The sequence below is a fragment of the Manis pentadactyla genome, chromosome 15, assembly GCF_030020395.1.
Source record: "Manis pentadactyla isolate mManPen7 chromosome 15, mManPen7.hap1, whole genome shotgun sequence".
Taxonomy (NCBI): Eukaryota; Metazoa; Chordata; class Mammalia; order Pholidota; family Manidae; genus Manis; species Manis pentadactyla.
This window is the reverse complement of record NC_080033.1, coordinates 11,322,440-11,350,341: the sequence shown is the minus strand read 5'-3', so window position 1 is coordinate 11,350,341 and position 27,902 is coordinate 11,322,440. Positions and strand designations below refer to the sequence as shown.

Genomic DNA, 27,902 nt, shown 5'->3' with positions numbered 1-27,902 from the left:
TTAGTGTTCTGGGTTTGTGAATCTCAAACTCTAGAAGTGTTTTTACGTGCCACGGCACTCAGAACACTGGGGATGTTTAAATGTTAGGAAACCTAGAACATAGGAAGGGATTGGAATGTCAGGGAATCTAGAATATGAGGGTGTTCTGTAACAGATCTAGAATATTGAGAGGATTTTTCCCCCCATGCCAGAGAATACAGAATACTTGTGTTCCTGGAATGCTGGTGATTCCAGAATGGAAGAGAATGTCAGAAAATCTAGAACACCAAAGAGATTTGTTTCTTTATTTACACCACAGAGATGATAAAACAGCTTAAGAGCACACAATGGGAGAAAGCTTCTGGAATGCCATGGCTCTAGCACTCTGAGGGATTCTGTACGGTTGAGATCAGATCAGGATCCAAGGAGTGCCATAGAAACGACTCTTGGAGATAATGGCACTGCTAGGGAGGGATTGGGAGCTGGGGACTCCAAATTCTGGGAGGAGGGGAAGCCGACGCCATCCCCGGAAGTTGCCGTGGTGAGCCAGAGGCTGTTGCCTAGCAACGAGCATTAAAGATGCCCTGGATCCCAGACAGAAGGGAGAAATTTCGGCAGCGCCCCCAGCAAATGCTCCAGCTACAGGGTAGGAGGGAGAGTAATGGGGAGGGGGGGCCATGGGGGCACGAGTACGCTGTCCTGAAGGGCCATGTTAACAGAGACGGCGGGGGCTACACAAAACAGCACATTAATGGGGCAGAGCCGGGCACTACATCACTGCGCTGAGACAGCCCACGAATGCTCGTGAGTGAGGCCTGAGTGTCGTCGTTACTGTTCCAAGAGGCTGTGTGTCCCTGGACAGTGGGTGGGCCCTGATTTCTGGGTGTTAGCGTTGGACGGAGGCGTGGATTTCTGTAGGTGGCAGTAACGGTGTGCGTGTGGCTGTGTGAGTCAGTTGGTGTGTCTCACTGCAACGGGGAGGGTGAAGGGGTTCCCGTCGGTCCTGCACACTCTCCACTGGAAGAAAGAGCAGTAGTGGGGGATGAAGACGAGGCAGCAACATTTACTGTTTTTAGTTCGGGGTGGGCCCTACGGTCTGGGCGGGAGGCCTAGTACCCTGTGTGGGCGGAGCCTGGGACCCCCGGGGGCGGGGCTAACGCGACAATTTCAGAATCTAATCTCGGTGAGAGATGGGGCCTGGCACCGACGGGGACGCGGCAAACACGAAAGGGTGGGACTTGGGATCCTAAGTGCGGGACCGCGCCCTAATTCTCTGTGAAAAGGGGTGTGGCCTGAAACTGAGGGGAGAAGGGAGAGGGGTGTGAAGCACTGGGGCAGTGTCTTTGGGAGAAGAGAGGCGGACTTTGTGATTCCAAGGAATGAGGGTAGAGTCTTTAATTTATAACGAAGGGAAGGTGCTGACCTTGAGAACCTCCCAGTTGGGACTGTGAACAGGCCTTGTAGCCCGGAACCCACTAAAGAGGATGCAGGTGGGGTCTAAGGCCTCTTGTGACTTGGGGCTCTTACCTAGAAAAGGACGGGACTGGAATTCTCTAAGGAGAGAGCCTGCAATTCTGGCAGTGGGAGGGTGCTCTTGGAAGCCTTTAATTCAGGCAGGGAAGGGAGTCCAGTATTCTTTAGGCGCGGCCGGTGGGCAGGTGTGAAGGAGATGAGCAAAGGGGAGGCCTCTGGGAGCAGAGTCTGCGGGTTCGGCTCAGGGGGAGCCTGGTCTTCGGAGAGGCAGAGGCTGCAGGCTTCTGAGCAAGAAGACTTTGCTTGTTGAGCCTGGAACCCTGAATCACTGGGCCTTCAGAAGGGGCAAATCGTTTGAGAAGTCCTCAGTGGGCCTGGGGCCCTTAGAAGGGCTCGACCTGGGGCCTAGTGCAGGATTACCGCCAGTCCCCAGAATCCTTAGTCTCTCGCGTGAGAAGCTGACACCTGGGTAGGCTTCCAGCATCTACACCAGTCAGGGAGCATATTCTGATCGAATTCTTTCACAGCCGTGAACGGAGGGGCCTGCGCGTGATGAGTCTAGTCTAGGGGATTCTGCCCACCGCCTTCGCATCCCTCCCAGTCGGGGAAGGGGGTCCCAGCACCGCCCCACTTGGTGCCTCTCCTTTCTTAGAGAGCGCACTGAGTCAGTACAGGGTCAGCACTGGCGATGCCAGGCCCTCGCGCCCCCCGCCGGGCACCTGTCCCTCTAGCCCCTCCTCTGTCGTCTCCCGATTGGCCGCGCGGGCAGTGCCCCCTGGCGGCACCGGGCTCTGATTGGCGGGAAGTTCGCAGCCTGCGGCTGGGACTGTGGAGAAAATGAGTCGGCCTCCGGCGGGGGCGGGGGGCGGGGCGGCGCCGAGCCGGACCCGCTGGACAGACGGCCCGCCTGGAGCGGGACTCTACGCCGGACACGATGCGGCGGGCTGGCCCCAGCGGCCGCCGCCCCCTCCTGCTGGTGATGCTACCGTTCCTCGCGGCCGCGGCCGCCGCTGCTCCCCTCGCCAGCCCCAGCCCCGGCCAGGTCGTCGAGGTTGCTGTGATCCCGGGCCACCCAGCCGGGTAAGCCCCGCTGCGGCCCCCTGTGCCCCCTCCACCCAATAAGTCTAGTGATCTGGGAGGATCAGGACTTTGGGATTTAAGGGAATACGAATCCGCTGCTTGGGGTGGGGACGGAAGAGCCAGAGCTCTTGGGTTTTTTAGAGCCCTCTATTTTGTAGAAGTTAGGATCCGGGGGGTTACGAGATTTTGAGGAGAAGGATTCCCTTCTGGTGTAGTAAAGGTAGATATGGCTCCAGAAAATCCTAGGTTTTTCTCGGAGAAGGGTCCTAGTTTATGTGGCGGTGAGGTTTTGAGTTGTATGATAGGTGGGTGGGGCACTTGAATTGGGATGGGGTTCCCCAAGATTTTTGGATGCTTAAGGAGGTAGACTATGGGAGGTTGTGAAGGGACTTTACGCGGGAGTTGAGGTGTCCTGGTTTTCTAGGGTTTCGGGGCGCCTGAGTTAACTAAATGGGATCCTTGGATTTCTCTAACGAGGAAGACGTGGACCTTTGGGTTGACGGCAGAGGGGTTTGTGGGGAATTGTGCAGAGGGGGTTCTTCAGATTTCACGGGGGTTGGGTTTCCAGGTTTGAATGAGGTGCCGATTTCGCGGCGAAAGATCCAGATTTTCCTATAGATTTGGGGTTATAGCCACCTTTCCCGTCTACCGGTGACGAGATGGGAGGAAACAAGTCTGCCCAGCTCCCCCGCCCCCCGCCCTGCGGCCCAGCACTCTGTTACAAAGGCCCCGGGCTGAGCTCCCGCCTCGGTCTCTGCGAATGCATTTAGTAACCCGAGCCGCGGCGGGGGCGGAGCCGGGAAGGGGTTAACCCGGAGAAAAGGCGGGAGGGAAGACTGCAAGATCGGGGGTCCCGGAGGCTCCCACGCGGCGACCTCCTCCTCCACTGGTCCCCACCCGTCTGGAAAGAGTCCACGCGCCCCGACGTCTCCTTGGCAGCATCTCCCACTGCCCTTCTCTTGGGGCCTGCCCGCGGGCCCTCTTCGCTCGTCCCCCTTAGCCTGGGGATAATGGATTTGTCTGGGGGGCCCCTTGGTTGCAAACGCACTTGCGCTCCAGCCCAAGGCTCCGCTACCCAGAACCTGAGACCGTCTGGGCGCGGAGATTTCTCCAAGAACTACTCCTTCCTCCTGGTCAGGCAGGAAACTGAGGCCCAAAGAGCAGGAGATGCTGGCTCCAGGACACACAGCGTGGAAGGGCAGGAACAGGCTAGAACTCAGGCCTCGGAATTCCCAATCCTGGGCTGTGGCTCCTTATGCATCCCCCTCCACCTCATCACCCTGCTGGACCCGCAAAGGAGGACCTTCCTCCCCAGTCGCTGAGGCCTGTGGAAGTGGTGCCACCTGCCGGCCATGCGCGGGATGACAGCTGACTCCCGGACAGGGCAGTGAGGAGAGGGCGGGGTTCTAGATTCCCAGACAGTTGGAGCTTGGAAATGCGCTTAGAAATCCGCTGATGGTGTCTGTTCCAGTAAGACCCTACTGCCAAACACTTAAGAAGACAAATAAAAGTAAGGTTGCTGTGACCTTCATCTCTAGAGAGTTTAAGCCAGTTTGCCTCCCATTGTGTAGATGGGTAAATTGAGGCATCGAGTGCAGTGTCTCAAATTGGTCACACATCTATTTCGAGCACCCTCAAGCCTTATTTTGGCTTTCCCTCCCCTATCCCCTATTGACCCCACCCCCACCCCCGGATGAGTTTTAGAGGACTAGGGATCTGAGTGGCTTCAACCCCTCTATGTATAGTGTTGCTGCTTGTCGCTGCTGCCCAGGCCGATCGTTCAGGAGAAGCCGCTGTTTCAGAGGTGGGTTCTTCTAGGTGGGTATAGGTAGGGGGCAAAAGGGGATAGGAACAAAGGGATCGGGGCATCCTTTCCCCACCCCTCATCCTAGCTGGAGAGCTGGGTGCATGTGGTGGAAAGAGGGACTCAGTTCCTTCCTTTTCCACTTAGTCCCTGGCTGTCTCCGAAGCCTCCTGCAGGGTCCGGAACTGCCCGCCCAAGAAGTGTGCAGGCTCTAAGGGGTGCCTGACTCCAGTGCCCTTGGAGTTACCCAGCCCAAGCCCCAGCGTGAGGAAGAGACAGGTGTCCCTTAACTGGCAACCTCTGACGTGAGTGTGAGATGCCTCCCCTACCGGATGCTCTGGAGCTCCCAACTCTGCCACCATTTCCTGCACACCTTTCTCTCTGCTCCTGGGTCTCCTCTCCCTGTTCTCTCTCTCTCTCTTTCTCTCTGCTTCTGTCTCTGGGCCTCTCTTCTCTCCTCTTTCTCATCTGTTTCTCCTACCATCTTTGTTTCAAGCCCCTAAAGAACGCTCAAGGCCTGATCCCCGAAAAGGAATGGGGGAGTGGGGAAGAGCTGCTACTAGGATACCTCCTGGCCTGGGAGGCCCCTTTGGGGGGTTTTAAGGGGGAAGGGGGAGTCAGCATAACCGCGGTGACAGCTCCTTCTCTGCCCCCTCCCACCCAGGCTGCAGGAGGCCCGAGCTTTGCTGAAACGACGGCGGCCCCGCGGGCCGGGGGGCTGGACACTGCTGAAAAGGAGGCCCCCACAGCGCGCCCCTGCCGGCCAGGCCCGGGGTAAGAACATCCGCCCTTCCTCCGCCGGGGGGCGGAGGGGGTTCCGGGCCAGATAAAGCCGTCTGGTTCCCACGGTCCAGCAGCCGCCTAGCCGCCCCCAATTGTAGCTCAGCATCTCCCCTCCCAGGATGCGGCCTCCTCTAGGGATCCCGGCGTCCGGCCGCGAGAGGTGAGCCCGGGACAGGACCAGACGTCGGCCAGAGGCGCTGACCCGCGGGGGTGGGGCCGGGAAGCCAGGCGTCCGGGCTCCCCGCGGCCGAAGCAGGAGCGGGGGTTTAGGGCGGGAGACTCTCCCAGCGGAGAACACAGCCGAACTAGCCCAGACAACAAAAGCGATTGTGCGGGTTGGCGCCTGCCCTGTCACCGAATGCCCAAAGTTGCGGGCGGCCAGGGGCCAAACGCCTCCTTCTGCTTCCCCAGACACTCCCGCTGCCCTCCGCCCTCTCCAGCTCTCCGCCTCAGGGCTAGTATACCCCCTAGTCTCAACCACCCTCAAAAGTCCCCCTCCTGCTATGGCCTTCAGCCCAGATGTGTCCCCTCCTTCCTAAAGTCTTCCAGATGTGGGCCTCTGGCCAGATGTGAGGACCCCCGCCCAAAGCCTCAATCCACTATTTCCCCTTATCCATTCTGACTTCTCCTACCAGGTGTGGGGAGTCCTGGCCAGATGTGGCTGCATTCTTAAGTGTACCCCCCTCCAGCGTCCTGCCCACCATCCAGACCCCCAATTCCTTCATTGCCCAGGTGAACCGACTCTTCTCCTCTCCCCCAGATGTGCCACCTGGCTGCCCAAATGTGCCATGACAGCCTCCTATACCGATAAAGCCCCTTCTCCTTGGTAAAGCAGAGAATCAGCCTTTAGCCGCTTCCCCGAGTGCGGCCCCTGCTACTCTTTCCTCTTTATAGATTCAACCCTGTCTGGGGGGAAACCGGCCCGCCCCCACCTGTTCCCTTCCCTGCCGCTCCCCTGCGGGCCTCATTCACTTGTTGGTGCGAGGGAGGGCAGGGGTTTCCCCCCTCCCCCTGCGAGTCTAGCGCCCAGCCTGCGCGCCTCTGGCTGCGCGCCCAGCCCCACGCGCCCCCGCGCGGCCGCCGGGGAGGGAGTGGTGGGGAGGTGGGGGCCTGAGCGGGGGCGCGGCCGCCCTCCCCTGCAGGCGGGCGGGCGCGGCCGGGCCCCTCGGGCGGGCTGGGGCGGCGGCGCGGCGGAGCGCGGCGCTGCAGCCATGGCGGGCGGCGCACGGCTGCTCTGGGTGTCGCTATTGGTGCTGTTAGCGTTGCTTCGGCCGCAGCCCGGGCTGGGCCGGCCCCGAGAGCGCCTCCGCGTGCGCTTCACCCCGGCCGTGTGCAGCCTGCGCTGCATCCATGGGCCCACCGGCCCCCGCTGTACCCCGACCTGCGCGCCCCGCAACGCCACCAGCGTGGACAGCGGCGCGCCCGGAGGGGCGGCCCCGGGGGGACCCGGCTTCCGCGCCTGTGAGTGCGGGGTGGTGGTCCCGAGGGAGGGCTTCCCAGCGGGGGGAGAAGTATCCCCGGGGATGGGGAAGACAGCCTCCAGAGAGAGGGAGTCCAGATTCTGTGTGCACTCGTGCTGGGGAATCCCTCGGGTAATCAAGGAAGAGAGCCTCGAATTCCTGGCTTTTGGGGTTGGATCCTGAGGGTCCCGATTTTGCAAGCAATAAGGGTTTTCAGGGACCTGTGGCGTCCCACGTGAGGAGCCTGGGGCCAGCTTTCGTGCCTTTGAGCCACTCTGAGTCAAAATGGGAGATACCAGAATTGAGGGGCCTGGGCGCTTTGGGGAAGGGGTCCCTGAAGACCAAAGGAGAGTTTCAGGGCCCTGGGGGGTGTTCCAGGGTCTGCGTCTGTGGGTGGGGGAATTAGGAAATTCCAGGATGGGAGTGGGGTGCCTGTGAGGAGGAGGACTGGGGTGAGGAAAGTAGATCCAGAGAGCTGAAAGGGAAGGGGTGCCTTGAAGGAGAGCCTGAGCAGGACCCTGAGTTGTGAGGGTCGCACGTGGGACAGAAATCTAGATAGGAGGCCTAGCGGAAGGGGCGCCCCCTGGGAGCAGAGGGAACAGGAGATGGTGAGCACCAGGCACCCCAAGAGATGGGGAGCCCCTGGGGGTTCAGGTGAGGTGGGGAGGGTGAGCCACCTGTTGGCCCCAGGGTGCGGGTGTGGGCGGGCTCTCCCAGCTGGGGCCTACCTGCTCCCAACCCCTGAGGCCCTCTGGAGTGGGGAGTGGGGGCCCCTGGCTCCAAGAACTCGCCCAGCCTGGCCCCCAGCCAACCCAGCCCTGGCCGGCGTGAGCTCATCTCCCTCCCGAGATCCCGCCCGCTGCCACTCCCTCTCTCCTCCCCTTCCTCCCTCCTTCCGTCACTCCTTCCCGGCCCAGCCCTAGTGTGCCCGTGCCAGGCGCCGTGCCCAGGCGGGTGCCAAGCCCCTGGAGGCACAAGGAGGGGCATGTGAAGGGGGAGCTGACCTTGGCAGGACTCCGATGTCCTCAGCTTGTCTTTCCTCCAGGGGTGTGGGGCATGGAGTTGTCCTTGCCCATCTAGTGGCCCACACCTTGTATGGGAGCCCTCAGGGAGCTAAGGGCAGGAGGGCAGGGGAGGGCCTACATTCAGACCAAGAGAAGGTGGGGAAAATACACCTGAAGGCTGGGACATGCCCCCAGACCTAGCTGGATTATCATGACCCCCAACAGACACCCGTCCTATTTTGTAATCTTGATTCCTAGTTAAGCCTGTTAGGCCTGCCACTCAATTAAGGACCCCTATTAGAGTCCCATCTGGTCCTGGCTTGACTCACCTAATTAGGGGAGCCCAGAGTCTCTTCCCTCAGACCCTCAGACCCCTCCCCACCCCTATCAACAGACACCTGAAACTGCCGCCTCCCCAGTTCCCTCCCATTTTTTGATGTAATTCCCCCTAACTGTGCCCCTTACCAGAGAACTCGGTAGTATTATCCCCCCTACTCCTTCCCATTTCCAGGAGAAACCCCAGATTACAACCCCAGATGGTAACTCCACTCCCTAGCTGAATCCTCTTCCCACAAAGACTACCACTTTCTTATATTTCCAACTGAGATTCCTGATTCCTATCTTTCCAAGTCCTGCTCTTCCAGCTGGCCCCTCTCCCCAGGCTCTTCTGCTCCATCTATCTTCAGAGAAGGACAGGGTTGGTCTTGATCAGCTGATTCTCTCAAAAGGACTCCAAACACTGCTTTTCCCCTCCTTCCCCCCACCCCAGCACAAATCAAAAGACTTGGTCACCAAACCCCGTAACTGTTATTTTAGAGGATCTAAGAGTATTTTAGTATTCCACAGTGTCCTAGAGTGTTCCCAGACAATTGAGGCTCTATATGCTGGGGACTCCCAGGAATTCCCTATGTCCAGCTAAACCTTCCAGGTGGCCATTTCTTAGAAGGCCCTAGAGTCCTGTTTTCTAGGTAAACTCCCCAAAAGGAGACTCCTTCTGTTGAAAGGGCACCTCGGTTTCCTCTCTATTCCTGAAACCTTGAGCTGTCTTTGATTCCCAGACTACTGCCCTCCCAGGAGTCCAGGCTCTTTACCCTTCCAAACTGAAGGGGCTCCGTCTGTGCTTTCCTCTCCTCAGTGTGTGTCCCAGAATCCCACACACGCCTTCCTGGACGGCCCCGGCCGCCTGCCCCTTCTTCCCCACAGCACAGCTGTCTCCAGCTGTTCTCGGCAGCCCCGAGGGAGAAGAGGAGGTTAGTGCCCTCTCAGGATACGTCCAGCCTTCTTTGGCTCAGCGGGCGCGGGGCTCCCCAAGGGTCCGGAATGCGGAGCCGCCGCCCTAGCCCCGTCGCACCCCTCTCTTTGTTTACCCCGCCGCACAGCTGGCAGTGCCCCGCCCAGAGGTGGCCTGGGGCCCAGCGAGGGCAGGCGGTGGGGAAAGGAAGCTCGTTCCCGCTTGTGGCCCCGCCCAGGGGCTACCCGAGGCGGGAACTTAGAGCTAGAAGTCGGGAGAGGGAGCCGGAGGGGAGGTGGGCGGAGCGAGGACACCCGGAGAGTCGGGGGTGGGATGGGAGGGGCTTGGGCGTGGGCGCTGGGGCAAATCAGCATGAAGAAAGGAAGTGGGCGGGGCTAAGGGCAACCGCTTAGACGCCTTGATAGGAGGGGTTTAAAATCCCGGCGTGGGGGTAGGCGGGATGTGGGCGAAGTCTATAGAAGTGGGCAGAGCTTGAGAGTCGCGAATTTGGCCAATTGAGGATGTGGGCGTGTCTAGAAAGGTAAGGAGACAGAATTGGGAGGTGTGAGTGGTGCCAGGGAGTGACTAAAATGTGGTTTTAGTCAATGGAAGAGACCAGCGCTGGGTCTGAGGATCTGGAACTGCAAAAGAGCAACCAGACAAAGCTGGACGGGGCTAAATGTTAAGGAACGGGCTAGAGTGTGCGGGGCTGGAATGCCCAAAGTGGCACTGGAGAGGGCTGAGGGCTGGGTTACCTGAAAGTGAGCGAAAGCCGGAGCGCCCAGTCAGACGACCTAGTGGGCAGAGCTGTACTACAGAGGGCTGTACGACTAGAGCTAGCCAAAGCAGGTGGCCAGGGTTGGTGGGGGTGACAAAAGACGGCTCAAGGAGGAACGACTCAGCACTGAGCGGTACCTTTAAGTATTGAGTTAGGGACTGAGGTAGCTTCGGTGCGCTCGCCCCAGGGTGCCTGCTAGGAGGGTTGCCGACCCTTGAGTGTCCTCGCTCTCCCCCCAGTCCTGTGTCCCTTGATCTGTCACAACGGCGGTGTGTGCGTGAAGCCTGACCGCTGTCTCTGTCCCCCGGACTTCGCTGGCAAGTTCTGTCAGTTGCATTCCTCGGGCGCCCGGCCACCGGCCCCAGCCATGCCAGGTCTCACCCGCTCCGTGTACACCATGCCACTGGCCAACCACCGCGACGACGAGCACGGTGAGGAGAGTGTGGCCGCCGTCCCCTCCGACACCTCTGTCCACCACCTCACCGTTCCTCTTACCGCATCTTTCCTGACTTGCCCTGAGCACCCTTCTCCAGGGCGACCTTACCATCTTTCCTAGTCCTAGTCCGTAAGAACCCGTGTAGACACCCCTTTGCCCCGTCGTGCCTCTCTCCAGGGGTGGCGTCTATGGTGAGCGTCCACGTGGAGCACCCGCAGGAGGCATCGGTGGTGGTACACCAGGTGGAGCGGGTGTCCGGCTCGTGGGAGGCGGCGGACGCCGAGGCAGTGGCGCGGGCAGAGGCGGCGGCGAGGGCGGAGGCTGCCGCACCCTACACGGTGCTGGCACAGAGCGCGCCGCGCGAGGACGGCTACTCAGATGCCTCGGGCTTCGGTTACTGCTTTCGGGAGCTGCGCGGAGGCGAAGTGAGAGGAGGCCGGTGGGGAGGGTCCCGGAGCGTGCCCCCGCACGGGGGCGCGCTCACCCTACACTTCCCCACAGTGTGCGTCCCCGCTGCCCGGGCTCCGGACGCAGGAGGTCTGCTGCAGAGGGGCCGGTTTGGCCTGGGGCGTTCATGACTGTCAGCCATGCTCGGAGCACCTGGGTAAGCCCTAGAACTTCCCCGAGGTGCTTGGAGCTGAGGAGGGGTGATAACCCCTCTGCTCCTGGTACTCTGTCCGTAGATAAACCCTGTTCACAAATTCTAGCCACACTACCCCGCTGTGGGGATCATTTCCAGTCTAGACTTATCCATATCTTTCTGGGACCTCCCCACCCCCCTTTATAGTTTTGGCTACTCTGTTCTCACCCTGCCTTTGTGCCATGGCCCAACCCATGCATTTTTGGAATCTCTCACGTTGCCTTATGTCAGACCGCCAACCTAAGGCTGACCTTGCCCTTAAGCCACACTTGACACTCTTAGCCCCTCCCACCCAAGCTTAGTCCCCGCCCACTCCATTCTCGCTCCGCCCTCCCCTGGCCCACGCCTCTCTTTTCTCCACAGGGAACTCCAACCGACTGGGCTCCCCAGATGGACCGTGTCCAACAGGCTTTGAAAGAGTTAATGGGTCCTGCGAGGGTGAGCGGCAAGAGGTTGGAAGGGGCTTGGCTCTAGGGGCGGGGTTGGCAGGGAGCTTGTCCCTGACGCCACTGGGACCATCCCATCCCTGACAGATGTGGATGAATGCGCAACCGGCGGGCGCTGCCAGCACGGGGAGTGTGCCAACACGCGCGGCGGGTACACGTGCGTGTGCCCCGACGGCTTCCTCCACGACTCGTCCCGCAGCAGCTGCATCTGTGAGCCACCTGGAGGGGTTTGAGGCTGGGTCCCAAGTCCATCCTGTCTGCCCTTAGACCCCATCCTGGAGCATCCCTGGACCATTAATTCCTTTAGAGCCCCCCTCCCATATACTGTAGACTCCCATGCACCCCCTTTTCCCCCCAGTCACTTTTATTAGATTTCCCCTCAGAATGTCTCAGACTCTGAATCCCCTAGTTCCGCTACACTCCCAATCCCGCCCTTAAGAATTGCTTCCTCCTCCTCCAGCTCAACACGTGATCTCAGAGGCCAAGGGGCCCTGCTTCCGCGTGCTCCGCGACGGCGGCTGCTCGCTGCCCATCCTGCGTAACATCACCAAACAGATCTGCTGCTGTAGCCGCGTGGGCAAAGCCTGGGGCCGGGGCTGCCAACTCTGCCCACCCTTCAGCTCAGGTGAGTGCCTCCCGCCGGGAACATCTTTAGACTTCACACAGAGAGCCCACTCTACACCCCGCCCCCAGACACCAAGGCTCAAGGCTGGCAAACCAGGCTGGGCATTATCCTTGGTCACTTCTCCAGCCTCCGGGAACGACTATCCTCCGACTGGACTCCGCCGGGGCTCCACCCATCCTTGCCGCCCTCCGCCCCCCTACCACATCACCTTAAAGTTAGGTTGTGTCCCTTAGGCGTCACCCCCAGCCTTGGCTGCTCCTAGCCCTTGAGAGATATATTGCCTACCTAACCTTGTTCCCAAACTTTGGCCAAGTCCCAGTTCTTGAGACGCTGGCTGCAGCCTAGGCTCCGCCTTGGGCCAGGCCCCAGACACGCCCCTCCCTGGCAATCTTGTTTCTGCCTAAAGCCCGACTCCATTTATGGAACTGTTTCCCCACCTCAACCCAGTCCCTAGACCCCAAACCAGACCCATCCCTCAACCCCTGTCCCTGACACTATCCCAATAGGGAAAAACATATTTGGTCCCATCCTTAGCCTCTGAGATGCCCCTGTCTTTGGCCAGGTACCATCCCATCCCAGCATCCATCCCAAACCCTTGATAAACTCCCAGGCCAAGCCCCAACCCCAGCCAAAGTCAGACTAGGCTCTCCCTACTCTCTCTGTCTCATTCCTCCTGCTCTCGTGCCTTCTCTCTGCCTCTCACACTCCCTTTTCGGTTCCCAGAGGGTTTTCGGGAGATCTGCCCTGCTGGCCCTGGCTACCACTACTCAGCTTCCGATCTCCGCTACAACACCAGACCCCTGGGCCAAGAGCCAGCCCGAGTGTCCCTCAGCCAGCCTCGTGCACCACCCTCCACCCCTCGGCCGCCTGCAGGTGAGCTGATTTCCAGAGAGGATGTCTCCTCCAATGGCCTGTCCCAGACCCATAGGGAAAGGAGGAGAAAGAGAAGTGGGGACACCCAAATCCCAGTCTCCATTTGCTGACACCCCTCCTTTACTAGGCTTTCTGCCCACCCATCGCCTGGAGCCCCGGCCTGAGCCCAGACCTGAGCCCCGGCCAGGTCCTGAGCTTCCCTTGCCCAGCATCCCTGCCTGGCCTGGCCCAGAGTTCTCCGAATCAGGTGAGGTAGAGGGAATCAAGGGTGTTGATGGGGGTGTTACAGGTGGGGATTCTGGGAAGAGGCTCCCAGATGAAGATTCCCAATAGAACAAACAGGGAGATCATGGCCTGAGGAGTTAAGAAGAGGGTTGCCATGGTGGTTACATCAGGAGCTTGTACATCAGGAGTCAGGCTTGGGTTCAAGTTCTCCGTCAATTGGTCAAGTCATTTAATCTCTGTGAACCTCAGTTTCCTCACATGTAAAATGGGGATCATTGTGAGGACTCAACAAGCTGTCTCTGAAGTGTCTGGCACATAGTAAGTGCTGTTAATGCTAGACAACTATTTTTCACTGAGGGCACTAAGAACACATCTCAGACAGAGGACTGAAGAGCAAAGTACTTTAAAATGGAGACTTTGGGGTGGCGTTTTGGGGGATTGGGGCAGAGAATCTGATGAGAACATCCCATGATAAAGGGGAGGCAGATCAGGGGAGCAAGACCGGGCTCGTGAGGGGTGTTTTAGGCAGAGCATCTGAGGGTATTGCCCTGGGATGAAAGGGACTGAGGATTCAGAGATGGGGGAACCCTCGCTGACTGGGCCCCCACCAGGTCCCTCTGCGGGCGTGTGTCAGCGCAATCCGCAGGTCTGCGGCCCGGGACGCTGCATCCCCCGGCCCAGTGGTTACACCTGCGCCTGCGACTCTGGTTTCCGACTCGGCCCGCAGGGCACGCACTGCATCGGTGAGCCTGCCGAAGGGTATGGACGGAGGCGCGGCGGGGGACTCTGCTGGGTTACCTCCTGACCAGCCCCCTCCGTGCCCTCAGATGTGGACGAATGTCGCCGCGTGCCCACTCCTTGTGCTCCCGGGCGCTGCGAAAACACGCCAGGCAGCTTCCATTGCGTGTGCGGCCCTGGTTTCCGAGCCGGCCCGCGGGCTGCAGAGTGTCTGGGTGAGAAATCCGTGCAGCCTCATCTAGCTCCAGGCCCCACCCTCGCTGTTCTCTCTCCAGACCAGTTCCCGCCCGCCACGCTTCCCCACGCCCCTTCAGCCCAAATACTGCGCTGGCTTGGCCGCTGGCCAGGCCCCCATACCAGACCAGCTTCCACTCTCCCTTCGGTCTCACCACTGCCTCTTCCTGGCCCAACCGGCCCGTCCCATCGGGGGTGGTCATTGCCGTACTACTTGCCGGGCCTCTCCCTTGACCAGATCCGAGCACTATCCCTCCCTTAGCCCCGCCCCCTCCACAATCCAGACCAGCTCCGCCCTCCCCTAGGCCCCGCCCCTGTCCTACGACTGCTGCAACCAATCTGACCGTGACCCTTGATTCCCACTCTGCTACACCAGGTCCCCGTCCGCTAACCGCCTCTTCCCTCTGTCCAGCCTTCGTTTCGATCTCTCCCCAGAGCTGCCCTTCCCACCCTTGCGCTGCCCAGGCCCTGCCCTCCGCAAATTTACCCCCTCACGGGTCCCCTCTCTGCCTCTGCCCTGGCCGGCTCCCCAGCCCTTGTTCGCCCCTCCCCTCTCAAGCCCTGGCTTCACCTTAAACCTATACCCTCCAAGCCCCCACTACCTCCCCGACTTCCGTCCCAGCCAGGTCCCATCCAAGCTTGGCTCCACTCCTGCCCTCGCCATCCCCCAGCGCCGTCGGCCGTGGGTGGGGTGGAGGACTGTCTGCCCCAGTCTCAGCCGCCAGGTTTGTGCCCTCAGACGTGGACGAGTGCCACCGCGTACCGCCGCCATGTGACCGCGGGCACTGCGAGAACACACCAGGCAGCTTCCTGTGCGTGTGCCCCGCTGGGTACCAGGCTGCGCTCCACGGAGCCGGCTGTCAGGGTGAGGAGCTGGGAGGGGCAGGGGATGTCTGGCCAAGGGTAAGGGGTGGAGAGACTGGGCAATAAAGCAGAGGGAGACTGATTCGCGGGAGGCAGAGACCAGCCTGATGGCTGTAGAGATTGAAAGACAAAGAGATGGAGAGGACAACTGCTCTGAAACAGAAAGGCTGAGTCACGGAGGCTGGGGACAGAGGGATGGGGGATGGAGAGTTCAAATGATTGGGGACAGGATGGCAGAATGATGGATACAGGGAGGCAGAATAATGGGGGACTGGGAGCAGAGTGCTGGTACAGGGAGGCGAGTGATGGAGGCTGGAGAGTCAGAGTGACAGCAGATGGGGAGCAGAGTGGGTGTCAGGAGGCAACCTAAAGCAGGTGTGACCCTGGGCCCCTTGCCCGAGCAGATGTGGACGAGTGCCTCCAGAGCCCAGGCCTGTGTGGCCGAGGGGCCTGCGAGAACCTGCCTGGCTCTTTCCGCTGTGTTTGCCCGGCTGGCTTCCGTGGCTCGGCGTGTGAAGAGGATGTGGATGAGTGCGCCCAGGAACCACCGCCCTGCGGGCCTGGCCGCTGCGACAACACGGCTGGCTCCTTTCACTGTGCCTGCCCTGCTGGCTTCCGCTCCCGAGGTCCAGGGGCCCCCTGCCAAGGTGAGGGTGCTGAGTCCAAGCCTCCTCCATCCCCATTTGCTGTGAGGACTGGAGAGAGACATGACTGGGTGACACAGAAGCAGGGTGATGGGACTCAGTGATGGAGGATGGAGGCATTGGGTGCAGGTACCGAGAGGGTGGGGAGGGTCTGACTCCAGAGTCTTTTCCCCTTTCTCCAAATGTGAGGGTGCTCTCCATTCCTCCTCCTCGGATCGTACTCTTGTGCTTGTGGGGATCCTGAGGAGGGCACAACTCTGAGAAAGGGAAGACAACCTGCAGGTGGTGGTGCCCTAGCCTCAGGGGCAGCTGGAGAGACCATTCATGGGGAATGGGGAAGGGGTCCGTCTTCCTGGGAGGAGGGAGCAGCCTTGGCAAGTCTAGGATGCTGCCTCCAGACTGGAATGCTGGGCTGGGTAGTGATGGCAATAGGAGTGGGTCCAGGCCACTCCCTCAGCCCTACTGGTCCCCTCTGCCCCAGATGTGGACGAGTGTGCCCATAGCCCGCCACCCTGTGCCTATGGCCGGTGTGAGAACACAGAAGGCAGCTTCCAGTGCGTCTGCCCCACAGGCTTCCAACCCAATGCTGCTGGCTCTGAGTGCGAGGGTGAGGCCGGGGAGGGAGGGAGGAGTGTGGGTGGGTGAGGGGAGCTTTGGGCTGCCCCTTCAAGATTACCCTCTCCCCTGCCCCCAGATGTGGATGAGTGTGAGAACCATCTGGCATGTCCTGGGCAGGAGTGTGTGAACTCACCTGGCTCCTTCCAGTGCAGGGCCTGCGCTGCTGGCTACCACCTGCACCGTGGCCGATGTGCTGGTGAGATTAGGCCCTGGCTATGATTTTAGATCTGCATCATGACCTTGACCCAGATTGTGACCCCATCTTGGCCTAAGACCTAGCCCATAACTTCCTGACCTGGACCTCAATCCCCTTACCTGTAGCACAACCCTCAGAGACTGACTGTGACTCTTGACCTAAACTAGACTATGGGCCCCTTAACCAGACTGTAATTCTTGACCTGGACCATGACCCTTGAGCCTGAATATGACTTTTGAAGCCTCGACTTGACTATGACATTTGACCTAGCTATAACTCCTGACCTCAACCCCTGACGCTGTGTGACCCTTGATCCTTTCACTGCCCCTGGCCCTTCTTGGAATACCTTCCCTAGAACCTTACTGAGTTCATGATCCCTGACTAGGGGGGCAGGATTCTGAACCCTGACTGTAACTGCTGACCCAAAGTGGTCTCAGATTCGAGTCACTGACTCTGACCCCTGATTCATCAGAATGTCATCCAATGATCCTGGCTTATAATACCTGACCCCTTAACTCTGATTAATTTCTGACCCCTGTCCCAGTCCAGAGTCCCTTCACCTGGTTCCAGGATCCTAGCCCTGGGAGCTCTCAGAAACCCAGATCCACAGGACCCCCAAGTCGTGGTCCCCAGAATCAGGGAATGTTGGTTTCCTCAACCCACTCCTGCCATGAGGCCCTCACCTCATATCCAGCCCAAAATACTTCCCACCAACTTCTCCAGACTCCTTTGACTCAAGGGAATCTTTTAGTCCAGTGTGTCCCTGGACTGCGCCCCTTCTGAAATCCCCATTCCGCAGATGTGGACGAATGCAGTTCGGGCGCCTCCTGCGGTCCCCATGGCCACTGCACTAACACCGAAGGTTCCTTCCGCTGCAGCTGTGCGCCGGGCTACCGGGCCCCGCCTGGCCGGCCCGGGCCCTGTGCAGGTGGGTAGGGTGGAGGAAGGGCTGGAGAGCCTGGCCATGGAGGCTGGTTCCTAGGCAAAGCCTGCCGGGAGGTGAAAGCTGGGGTGGGGATAAGAAACCGTCAATATGGGGTGTGGCGTGGGGGCAGGGTTGCTTCTTGGTGGGCAGTGACCCTGCAGACCTATCTCTCGCGTACCCTAGACGTGAACGAGTGCCTAGAGGGCGACTTCTGCTTCCCCCACGGCGAGTGCCTCAACACCGACGGCTCCTTCGCCTGTACTTGTGCCCCCGGCTACCGGCCCGGACCCCGCGGAGCCTCTTGTCTTGGTCCGTACCCAGGCTGGGCTAGGACCGGGAAAGGGTGGACATGTACCAGGAAAAGGCAGAACAAGTTAAATAGGAGTCTGAATGTTTGGCCGCGGTTTTAATGCGTCACGGGAGCGGGGCTTGCGGAGCCTCCGCGAGTCGAATAGGGAAGGGCGGGCCTTGGAGAGGAAAGGGGGGAAAAGGGCGCAGTCTGGGTAAATCGGGCGCTGAACAGAAAGGACCCGGCCTAGGCCCGGAGGGGTGTGGCTTGCGGGGGAGCAAGGCAGGTGAGGGAAGGCTTTGGAGCCCGGAGCCGGAGGGCGGGGAAAGGGTGGGGGCGTGGCCTGGGGGGCCGGGGAGGAGGTGCGCTGCTTTCCGACTCTCGGTCTCGCAGACGTGGACGAGTGCAGCGAGGAGGACCTCTGCCAGAGCGGCATCTGTACCAACACCGACGGCTCCTTCGAGTGCGTCTGTCCTCCCGGACACCGCGCCGGCCCAGACCTCGCCTCCTGCCTCGGTGAGGCCCCACCGCGGCCTGATCCCTCCCCGCTCCGCCCCCCACTGCTTACCCCGCCTCCCCCTCCTTACTCTCCTCCCTCCTCGACTCCACTTTCTCCCCTACCTCCCTGCCCCCCCTGCTGCCGCCCTCTGACTGATCTGCCTGCCCCCTCAGACGTGGACGAATGTCGAGAGCGGGGCCCAGCCCTGTGCGGGTCCCAGCGTTGTGAAAATTCCCCTGGCTCCTACCGCTGTGTCCGCGACTGCGATCCTGGCTACCACGCGGGCCCTGGGGGCACCTGTGACGGTGAGCCTACCCACCCGCCCCCGGGCCCCGTGACGGGTTCCAGGAGTCGGCTTCCTCGTGTCGCGGACATGGGGGAGGGAAAGGGCCCCCCAATGCACTTAGCTCTCTCCCGTATCTGTGATGGAAATAAGCCACCAGTGTGCCCTGTGTTTTCGAGTGGAGGCAAGAGGGAGGATGAGGGAAAGACATTAACTTCCAGAAGCAGCCCATGCCCCCTCTGCCGCTGAGCACACTCCCCATTTTGGACTATACCCCAGTAAGAACTGTTGCACCCCGCCCCTCCCAATCGGCCTCTGGATTAAAACTGTTTCTCTTCAGACCCCTTCTCTCTGGGCCTGCCCTTTTCCACCTTCTACCATTCACTCTACTAACAGCTGCCTTCCAAAGAGGCCCGACCCTGGATGTCCTGTGCCCCATCCTTGCACATGTGAGATTTCCTGACGTTTCTCCAAGCTCGCCCCTGCCCTTCCAAATTCTCTCCAGATTCTGGCCTTCCCCATCCTTTAGATTTCGCCAGCCCTCGGGAACGTTTAGCCCACACCTTCCAGTCCTTGCTATGCCTTCAGACTTGCGCCTTGCCCACTGTGCAGTTTTCCATGCCTTTCCCCCACCTCTCCATGGCCCCACCCACCCTTTACCCCCCAACCCCCTGCTCCATTTCCCCCAGGCTCCAGCAGCATACTGACTCAGACTGGAGACTAGGGTGAATACAAGATTTGTTTTGCATGGTGTGTGGGTCAGCACTTTCTGGAACAAATGAAATGACCGTGGGCTGCCTTTGGCTCTCTGGCTGCCAGATCTCTGATTCATACAAAGCTAGTTTCAGGGAATCTCATTAATTAATGCCACAAGAATTCATTACGTACCTGCTGTATGCCAGATACTAGGGGCACAATGGGAAATGAATCAAACAAGACCCCTGCCCTCATGGAACTGACATTCTAGGGGTGGGTGGGGAGACAGAAAATAAATATGTAAATACATTCAAGATTCATTCAGCAAACAATTTGAGGGCACCTACTGTGTGTCAGGTACAGTTCTACAGTCTGGGAATACAGTGGGGAACAAGAGAGAGGCAGCTCTCTGCTACTGTGGAGTTTACACTCTCAGGAGATGACAGCTGACATACCAATAAATATGTTAATATAATGTCAAGTTCAAGAAGGAAAATAAGGAAGGATAAATGGACAGAGATGACTGGCAGTGGGGCAGAGGGCACTAGGAGGGCTTGACCTAGACACTTGAGTGAAGTGAGGGAGGGGGCCATACAGTAGCTGAGGGAGCAGTGCTCTTGACAGTGAGAACAAGTTCAAAGGCCCTGAGGTGGGACTATGTTTGGGCTGTACAAGAAATGACAATGAAGCCTTGAGAGTTATCAATGCTTCTGAAGCTCAGACTCCTAGAATCCCAGATTCACAGAGACTTTGTCTTGGCAACTGGAAGTAAAGTCAGGAACCTGAATCCAGGCCTGTAACTCCTCTCACCTCCCTCCATCGCCTCCCCACTCTTTTGCAGATGTGGACGAGTGCCAAGAATATGGCCCAGCGATTTGTGGAGCCCAGCGCTGTGAGAACACTCCTGGCTCCTACCGCTGCACACCGGCCTGTGACCCTGGCTATCAGCCCACACCAGGAGGCGGATGCCAGGGTGGGTCTCTGCTGGGCATTGGGTGAGATGTACAGGGGATGTAAGATCCAGCAATGCCCTGACTGTCTGGTGGTTACAGATATGGACGAATGCCGGAACCGGTCCTTCTGTGGAGCTCACGCTGTGTGCCAGAACCTGCCCGGCTCCTTCCAGTGCCTCTGTGACCAGGGATACGAGGGGGCAAGGGATGGGCGTCACTGCGTGGGTACGGGGCTCCAGGGGGTGGGTGGGGCTAGAGGGTGAGGAAGAGGTTGGTCAGGTCCAGCTCCTCTCCACAGATCTGAAAAAATGTGAACTTTAGGGTTGTGGAATTTAGACCTTGGGTTATACATCATAACCATATCAGTCAGGATGGTTCTGATTGCAAGCAACAGACACCCTATTCATTCCTATTTTATTTGTGGAAGGGGAGCATTTAAAAAATATATGCATAAAGTATGTAAAATGCATTAATTTTAAGTGTATATAAACATTCTTTATTTTCCCAACACTTCATGAGAAAATTTTCTAAATATACAGCAAATTAATAGACCTATAGAATGAACATCTCTATACACCCATGACCTATATTCTATTACTATCATTTTATTATGCTTGTTTCCTCACATATTTATCCACTATCCACCTAATTTGGGGGATAGATTTAAAATTAAATTGCAAGCATCAGCACACTTCTCCCTAAATTCTTCAGTGTGTATATCATTTATGGATATTTTCATTTGAGGTTCAATTTAGATACAGTGAAAGGCATGACTCTTAGTTATGCATTCTTTAAGTTTTGACAAATGCAAACACAACAGGCCTTATTTCTTTAAAGGGAATTAAAACTGTGAAGTCCAGGGATATATTTGAACTTCAGGCATACTTGGATCCAGGAATTGAAACAAGGCTAGCTGGCTCCCTCTCTCAACTTTGCTTTCCTCTTTTGCATTTGTTTTTAGGCACATTCTTTTCACAGTGACAAAGGAGGAACTAGCACCTCTGAGCACACACCCTCAGCTTGGAAACCCAATGGCTAGAGAGGGAGACCCTTTCTCAGTATTTCAAGCCAAAGTCCCAGGACAGGCTTTGATTGGCCCAGCTGTGTCACTGTTATCTCTAAACTAGAGAAAGGCAATAATCTGGTTGGCCACACCTGGCCTTGTGCCCACCCCCTCAAAGTAGATTCAGCCCTACTCAAAAACATGAATTGAAAATGGAAGAGCAGAGAGCGCCCATGGGAAATGTAGTGTTTTTTACCAGAAGATAAGTGGATAAGGGGTCTGGGCCATTAGAATTACTCATTATATTTGAAAACTCAGACTTGTAGACCTTTGGAATCACAGAATTTTACAGCCAGTAACTCCCTCTCCCATTGTCTCCTGCTCACAGATGTGAATGAGTGTGAAACACTGCAGGGTGTGTGTGGAGCTGCCCTGTGTGAGAATGTCGAAGGCTCCTTCCTCTGTGTCTGTCCCACCAGCCCTGAGGAGTTTGACCCCATGACTGGACGCTGTGTTCCCCCACGGACTTCTGCTGGTGAGACTGATGTGTCTGTTTAACTGATGGCTGCTGGCCCCACAGAAAAAATGATGTGGTCTAACCATTCTAGATGTGGACAGCTGCCATCAGTTAAATGCTAGTTTTAAACAACAAAAACTCAGAACACATGCATTAACATAGGTAGTGAGACTTGGTGCCGAAACTAGATCCTGGCCCTGACTCTACAAGATTTCTTCATTCAGCAAATGTTCACAGATCATCCACTGTGTTTAAATCCTCTTCTGGGCACTGGGGACACAGTAGTGACCAGGAAAGACCACCCTGTCTTCAGGGGGTTTACAAGCCAGTGGGGGCAAGCAGAGCTACCACCAGATAGTGACAATCTGGGAGAGTGTTAGGTGGGGAGGCAAGAGATGCAGAAAGGACAGGTGAGAATGGGAGAGAGAAACATGACAGATGGTGAGAGGTCTGGAGTCTGGTTCTGCCACTAATGGTTATGGGCCCTCTGGACCTCAGTGTCCCCATCTGTAACCTGGGATCTAGAGGCTCAGCCCACACGGGGCTTAAGCCTCTTGTTTCTACAGGCACATTCCCAGGTTTGCAGCCCCAGGCACCTGCCAGCCCGGGTCTGCCTGCCCGGCCACCCCCACCATCCCCGCCCCGCCGACCTAGCCCACCCAGGCAGGGCTCTGTGGGCAGCGGGCACCGGGAGTGCTACTTCGACACAGCAGCTCCAGATGCATGTGACAACATCCTGGCACGGAATGTGACGTGGCAGGAGTGCTGCTGCACCGTCGGTGAGGGCTGGGGCAGTGGCTGCCGCATCCAGCAGTGCCCGAGCCCTGAGACAGGTGCGTGTGGGCTGCTGGGTGACTGCAGGGCTGAGGGTTCGAGTAGAAATAGGTAGGCAAGGGACTGGGACAGGAGGCACCTTTGGAGGTGGGGCTTTGGTACTGGTATTGCCAGTTGGGTGGGCACGAGGCTGAAGACTTGGGCGGTGAAGGGTCAGCAGGGGCCAAGCCCTGAGACAGCGGGTGTGACAAGGCCCTGGGCAAGGGCTTGGGCAGAGGAGTCTGGGCTTAGCCTTGTCTCTTTGCACAGTCGAGTATCAGTCATTGTGCCCGCATGGCCGGGGCTACCTGGCACCCAGTGGAGACCCGAACCTCCGGAGAGGTAAGGCCAGACTTCAAGCCCCACCCACCCACACTCGGCCCCCAGCCTCGGCTCCCTCTCATTCTACCTGTTTCCTTTATCCGTCTCATGCTGTTTCTCTGTCTCCCTAACGCCCATGCACTGTCACTTGGGCTCCATCTTTCTCCGTGTCTACCTCTAGGTCTCTATCGCCATCTCTCTGTCTCTCTTCCCTGGGTATGCCTCGCAGCCACACTCTCCCCCATCCAGCGCCCCACACCCTGGCCCGCTCCCCAGCTCTCCTGGTCGGGGGCACATTTCTGACCATCCTTCCCGCAGACGTGGACGAGTGCCAGCTCTTCCGAGACCAGGTGTGCAAGAGCGGCGTGTGCGTGAACACGGCCCCAGGCTATTCATGTTATTGCAGCAACGGCTACTACTACCATGCCCAGCGTCTCGAGTGCATTGGTAGGAGCCCTCCCTCCATCGTCCTCCCCACCCCCTCGGGACTCTCCCCGGCCTTCTACCACGCCAGCTGGAATGTGGCCACACCAGCAGGAAGTCGTTCCTGCAGTCTAGACTCCATCTATCACAGTCAATACGCTGGGGAAATGGGAAAGGATAGTGGGCTGCTCCTTAACCACTCCCTCCGGGCCTCCCTAGATAATGACGAGTGCGCGGACGAGGAGCCGGCATGCGAGGGCGGCCTCTGCGTCAACACCGTGGGCTCCTATCACTGCACTTGCGAGCCCCCACTGGTGCTGGACGGCTCGCGGCGCCGCTGCGTCTCCAACGAGAGCCAGAGCCTCGGTAACCCCGCCCCCAAGCCCGCCCCGTGCTCCCTAGGCTCCGCCTCACCCGGTGCCAGGCCACGCCTTCGCAAGGGGCCACGCCCCCTCAGCATAGCTCTATCACGCCGCCTCAAGCCGCATTTATCCTGTTTCGGTGTCTCTCAGAGGGCAGCCTGCCTGGTGGCTAAAGGCCAAGGCTTTTAGAGGAGCCTGCAACTTGCTGGCCGTGTGTACACGTGCACATTTCTTATTGCCTCTTGGACCCAAGCTTCCTTTCTGCACATTGGGTGGTTTGACAATAGCCCCTACCTGATAGGGTGGCTGGAACGATTAAGGACAGAATAGGCCTGGTTTTATTAAGTGCTAAAGACATGCTTCCTCATATTATTTCCCTGTGTGTCTGTCTCTTTACACTTCTCCATGGGTTTCTATCTTCGTGTTTTTCTCCGAATTTCTGATGCTCGCTGGGTCTTTGTTTCTGTTTCTGCCTCTCTGCATCTTTGCTTGTTTGTTTTTCTTGGAGTCTGACTCTAGATGTATTTGTCCCTGTCTCTCCGGGTCCTTTCTTCCTCTCTCTGTCCACTGACGCAAACTCTCTTGGCTTCCCACTTGCTGTTCCTACAACATCCCGCATACCCTAAGATGTCACTTAAACAGTGCTCCCAGAGGAAAAGTAACTTCCTGAGGTCACAGAGCCCTCCAGAGGCCAGACTTGGATAGAAGCCTCTCTGGTCCACCTCCCAACCATCCGGCACCTCTATGAGAGCAACGCCAGACCAAGCCCTATACTCACCTGCAGCTACCTCGGGAAGGCTTCCAGGAGTCAGATCACACCTGATAGGGATTTAGTGATATGCAGAGGGTGGCTGGGCTGCTCCAGCAGAGAGGCTGAGCAATCGGGAGAACCCAGGCGCCAGCCCCACCCTGATGCATACTGTCTCTGCCCTCAGATGACAATCTGGGAGTGTGCTGGCAGGAAGTGGGGGCTGACCTCGTGTGTAGTCGCCCTCGGCTGGACCGCCAGGCCACCTACACAGAGTGCTGCTGCCTCTACGGCGAGGCCTGGGGCATGGACTGTGCCCTCTGCCCTGCCCAGGACTCAGGTACTGCCACCTGCCTGGGCCACACTCAGAGTACCTCCCTCTCAGGCTCCAAATCTAGGCCTTCAGATACCAGTCTTAGACTCCCAGATCTCCCCAAATCCGGCCTATCAGTCCCCTGTGTTCCACCTCATCTCTAAATCTTGGTCCCTTAGACCCCATGTCAAATCCCAAAGACCTCCTAGTTTCAACCACAGAAACCCAAGGCCTGACTCAGCAGGTCCTGCAGTTCCAGTCCCCCAAGGCCCTGTGGTCTAGTCTCTCAGACCCACAACTCCTGGTCTCTAGGACCCCATAGCAGCCCATGAGATCCCCTTGTCCAAATCCTGGACCCTTAGGTCTCTAGTACCAGTTGCTTAGTCCCTGCTGTCCTGGCCTGCAGACTCCCTGGTTGTAGCCCACAAACGTCCAAGTCCCAGTCCCTTGGATACCCACATCCAGGTGCAAACACACGGCCCCAGAATTCACCAAGTTTTGGCTCTTAAAAGCCCTGAGTTCCCCATTGCTCAACCCTTGGGAACCCAGACCCAAAGACCCTAGAACCTCCAGGTTTCCTAGCGCAGATCCCTTCCCATGCATCCTGGCACCTCAGACCCCCAGTGGCAGTCGCTGGCACTTGCCAGTGCTGGTCCCTAAAACAGCCCCATCCCATGTTGGCCCCTAGCCCAAACTCCCATAGGACCCCCCAAAACCAGCACTCAGACCCTGATTCCTAGCTGCAGTCCTTAGTACTCTTGATCCCAGCACCCTGGAACCCCAGTCTCAGCCTTCAGACCCTCAATCCTGCTCCAGAACCCCTGATCCCCAACCTGCAATCTGAGTCCTCTCCTTTGAAGACCCTCCCTACCCTCTCCTCTGGGCTGCTCTTTCCAGAGGGGGGTTATGAAAGGTGGGTGCCAAGGCAAGCAGGGGCTGACTACTAGGCTTGGCTCCTGTTCACAGATGACTTTGAAGCCTTGTGCAATGTGCTGCGCCCCCCTGCATATGGTCCCCCGCGGCCAGGTGGCTTTGGACTTCCATATGAGTATGGTCCAGACCTAGGTCCACCTTACCAGGGCCTTCCATATGGGCCCGAGTTGTTCCCACCACCTGTGCTACCCTACGACCCCTACGCACCTGGGCCCTTCGCCCGCCGAGAGGCCCCCTATGGGGGGCCACCCTTCGACATGCCTGATTTTGAGGACGACAGTGGCCCGTATGGTGACTCTGAGGCTCCTGCTCCACCCAGCCGGGGGACCCGCTGGCGCTATCGGTCCCGCGACACCCGTGGCTCCTTCCCTGAGCCCGAGGAGTCCCCCGAAGGCAGAAGCTATGCTGGTGAGCACCGCAGGCAGAGTGATGGAGACTGAGATGAGGGGCGAGGTGTGCAGAGAGAACGAGACAGGGAGGAGGGAAGGAGAGAGAGAGAGACAGAGAGAAAAAGAAGCCAGGGAAGACAGGCCTGGGATGGGAGAACGCAGAGTCAGAGCGTCAGAGAGCAGTGATGAAGATGAACAGCGACATGCTTGTAGAGCTGCCAAGGCAGATGAGGACAGAGGAAAAGCAGGAGGAGCAGAACGAGGTCAACCTCCTGGCCCTGCAGCGGCCCCCACAGCCCTGGAGCCAGATGGACAGTTTAGAAGGAAACACATGGAACCAGGGAAGTGCCCCACTGTGGGGGGTTACAGACCAAAGGCAGCGACCCCCAACCACGGAGTCCCTGCGTTCTCTGCAGGTGCCCTGGCTGGACCCTACGAGGGGCTGGAGGCAGAGGAGTGCGGGATCCTGGATGGCTGCGCCCATGGCCGCTGCGTGCGCGTCCCCGAGGGCTTCACCTGCGACTGCTTCAATGGCTACCGCTTGGACACAACCCGCATGGCCTGTGTTGGTGAGGGGCAGACCAGGGCCAGCTTGCGTGGAGGGAGAGGGTAGTAGCCCTGACTAGAGATGGGTAGTCCAGGACGTCAAGGGGTCGGGCCAACCCAGAGGGAGCAGGAAGTAATTCTTGCACAGGGTCAGGCTTGCCTGAGGAAGGTGAGGTCAAGCTGCGAGGAAAGCTGACCTTGAGCAGGTTTGGGGTCAGGCTGGAAGCAGAATAGAAAGGTGCCCTTCAAGTGGGATTTCTAAGGACTCCCAGTGCCACCTGAGGCAATTTGCTTGACCACTTTGGAGAGCTTCAGTCTTCCCATCTGTAAAATGCGAGTATGAATCATGTCTGCCTATTTTAGTAGTAAAGCAGTCTTTGGTTACAATCAAGGACTTTGGGAGTGTCAGACAGACCTCAGGTAGACCCAACAACTTACTCTGTGACCCTGAACAGGTCACTGTACCTTGTTTAATTTTTCTTATCTGAATGAGCATGGTAGTAGAGGCTATGAACATCATTACTACTGATTTACAATGGCACTTAGTCATTGTGTAAACCAAGGCCCAGAAAAGATAATTGAGTTCCCTGGGGTATCACAGTCAAGAAATAGCAGGAGACCGGGCACTCAGAGGCTTTGAGAGCTGGTTTGAGAACCCACTGGGCAGAGACTGGGTTTGTGGTGTGACATTGTGCCAGGGATGTCCCTGTGCTGGACCTCAGTTTGTTTACTCATATGTAAGACAGGATCACAGTATCTGCCCTATAGGGTTATTAGGAGGATAAAGTTAGTATATGTAGTGTGCTTAAAGCAATGTCTGGTAGAGAGTAAGCATTTATTGTTGATAGCATGATCAATTTTGTTTTCCTAACGAAAACTTAGTAACCTAGGGCTATCATACCCATTTTACAGAACCCAACTCTGAGGCACAGAAAGGTTAAGCCACCTGCCCAGGCTCACACAGCCAGCAGGTGGTAGAGGCTGGATTCTACTCCAACCAGTAGGCTCAGCATCTGCACTCCTCTGCCCCAAAAGCTTCAGGGGCCAGGGAGGCACGCTCCCTGATCCCAGGCCCTGAGAAGCACTCTTTTTAACCCCCTCCGCAGACATCAATGAGTGTGATGAGGCTGAAGCGATCTCCCCACTCTGCATCAACTCGCGCTGTGTCAACACCAATGGCTCCTTCCGCTGTGTCTGTCGCCCAGGATTTGCACCTTCGCACCAGCCGCACCACTGCACGCCTGCCCGGCCCCGGGCCTGAAGCCCTGAGACTCAGGCCGCCCATCCCGCACCTGCACGCGCGCACACACACACACACACACACACACACACAGAAAGAGGAATGCCCTTCACTACTCCGGCCATCTCCAACCTCTCTTGTCAACACCGCAGGGCCCCATAGTCCCCTTCACATTCCCTCTCCTTTTTATAACAATTTTCAATTAAAAAACACCTGTTTTGTACCTTCTGCCTCTGTCTGTCTTTCAAAGTCCGGCTCCAGACTTTGTTCTGATTTACTAAGTTACATGCTCTTTCCGTCCCTGACTCCATGTCTGTCGCTTAATTTCCATGCCTCTGTTGCTTAGTCTGTCCCTCTGTGTCTCTCTCCCATGTCTGCTTCTCTTTCTTCTCTCTCTTCTCTGGTCCTTCTGCTGCTTTTTCTCTGCCTGATTCCGCATCTCTGTGTCTTTCTGTCTTTAGTCTCGCTCTTTTCGTATCTCTGTTTCATTATCTCTCTGAGCTTGAGAGAGATCTTGC

General features: G+C 57.9%; 1 protein-coding gene and 1 long non-coding RNA gene across 7 annotated transcripts; one reads left to right on the top strand and one right to left on the bottom strand.

Moving 5' to 3' along the window:
* Nucleotides 1-270: 270 nt before the first annotated feature.
* On the bottom strand, nt 271-9,118 carry LOC118918082 (uncharacterized). 3 transcript variants are annotated; one of them, XR_008993965.1, is made up of 4 exons: nt 8,675-9,118; nt 7,584-7,718; nt 1,507-1,786; nt 271-996 (listed from the first exon to the last, which is right to left on the bottom strand). It is a non-coding gene; the product is annotated as an uncharacterized LOC118918082 (long non-coding RNA). The 3 variants fall into 3 exon arrangements; XR_005026977.2 differs by lacking the exon at nt 1,507-1,786; XR_005026975.2 differs by lacking the exon at nt 1,507-1,786 and having other exon boundaries at nt 7,584-7,692.
* On the top strand, nt 2,275-27,612 carry LTBP4 (latent transforming growth factor beta binding protein 4). Of its 4 annotated transcripts, none has more exons than XM_036896516.2 (33): nt 2,275-2,532; nt 4,278-4,336; nt 4,513-4,641; nt 5,001-5,110; nt 9,832-10,023; nt 10,206-10,453; nt 10,530-10,632; nt 11,032-11,106; nt 11,202-11,324; nt 11,575-11,739; nt 12,463-12,612; nt 12,740-12,859; nt 13,449-13,580; nt 13,665-13,790; nt 14,549-14,674; nt 15,078-15,320; nt 15,799-15,924; nt 16,012-16,131; nt 16,931-17,059; nt 17,240-17,365; nt 17,739-17,861; nt 18,018-18,149; nt 19,665-19,796; nt 19,876-20,001; nt 21,168-21,314; nt 21,863-22,129; nt 22,380-22,451; nt 22,749-22,877; nt 23,073-23,219; nt 24,151-24,303; nt 25,243-25,617; nt 26,015-26,167; nt 27,251-27,612. In XM_036896516.2, exons 1-33 carry the CDS (start codon nt 2,290-2,292, stop codon nt 27,403-27,405), a joined length of 4,956 nt encoding a protein of 1,651 aa, XP_036752411.2. In that variant the 5' UTR covers nt 2,275-2,289; the 3' UTR covers nt 27,406-27,612. The 4 variants fall into 4 exon arrangements, with proteins under 4 accessions (XP_036752411.2, XP_036752412.2, XP_036752414.2 ...); XM_036896517.2 differs by having other exon boundaries at nt 2,372-2,532; nt 4,503-4,641; XM_036896519.2 differs by lacking the exons at nt 2,275-2,532; nt 4,278-4,336; nt 4,513-4,641; nt 5,001-5,110 and adding an exon at nt 6,278-6,580.
* The last annotated feature ends 290 nt before the right edge of the window (nt 27,613-27,902 follow it).

What these genes read in the sequence shown, in the direction of transcription:
- LTBP4 (XM_036896516.2), top strand. Translation starts at nt 2,290, where the DNA reads ATGAGTCGGCCTCCGGCGGGGGCGGGGGGCGGGGCGGCGCCGAGCCGG. An exon ending in TGCTGGCTCTGAGTGCGAGG is followed by an intron (nt 15,925 to 16,011) that starts GTGAGGCCGGGG and finishes CCCTGCCCCCAG; the next exon opens with ATGTGGATGAGTGTGAGAAC. An exon ending in CAACGAGAGCCAGAGCCTCG is followed by an intron (nt 23,220 to 24,150) that starts GTAACCCCGCCC and finishes CTCTGCCCTCAG; the next exon opens with ATGACAATCTGGGAGTGTGC.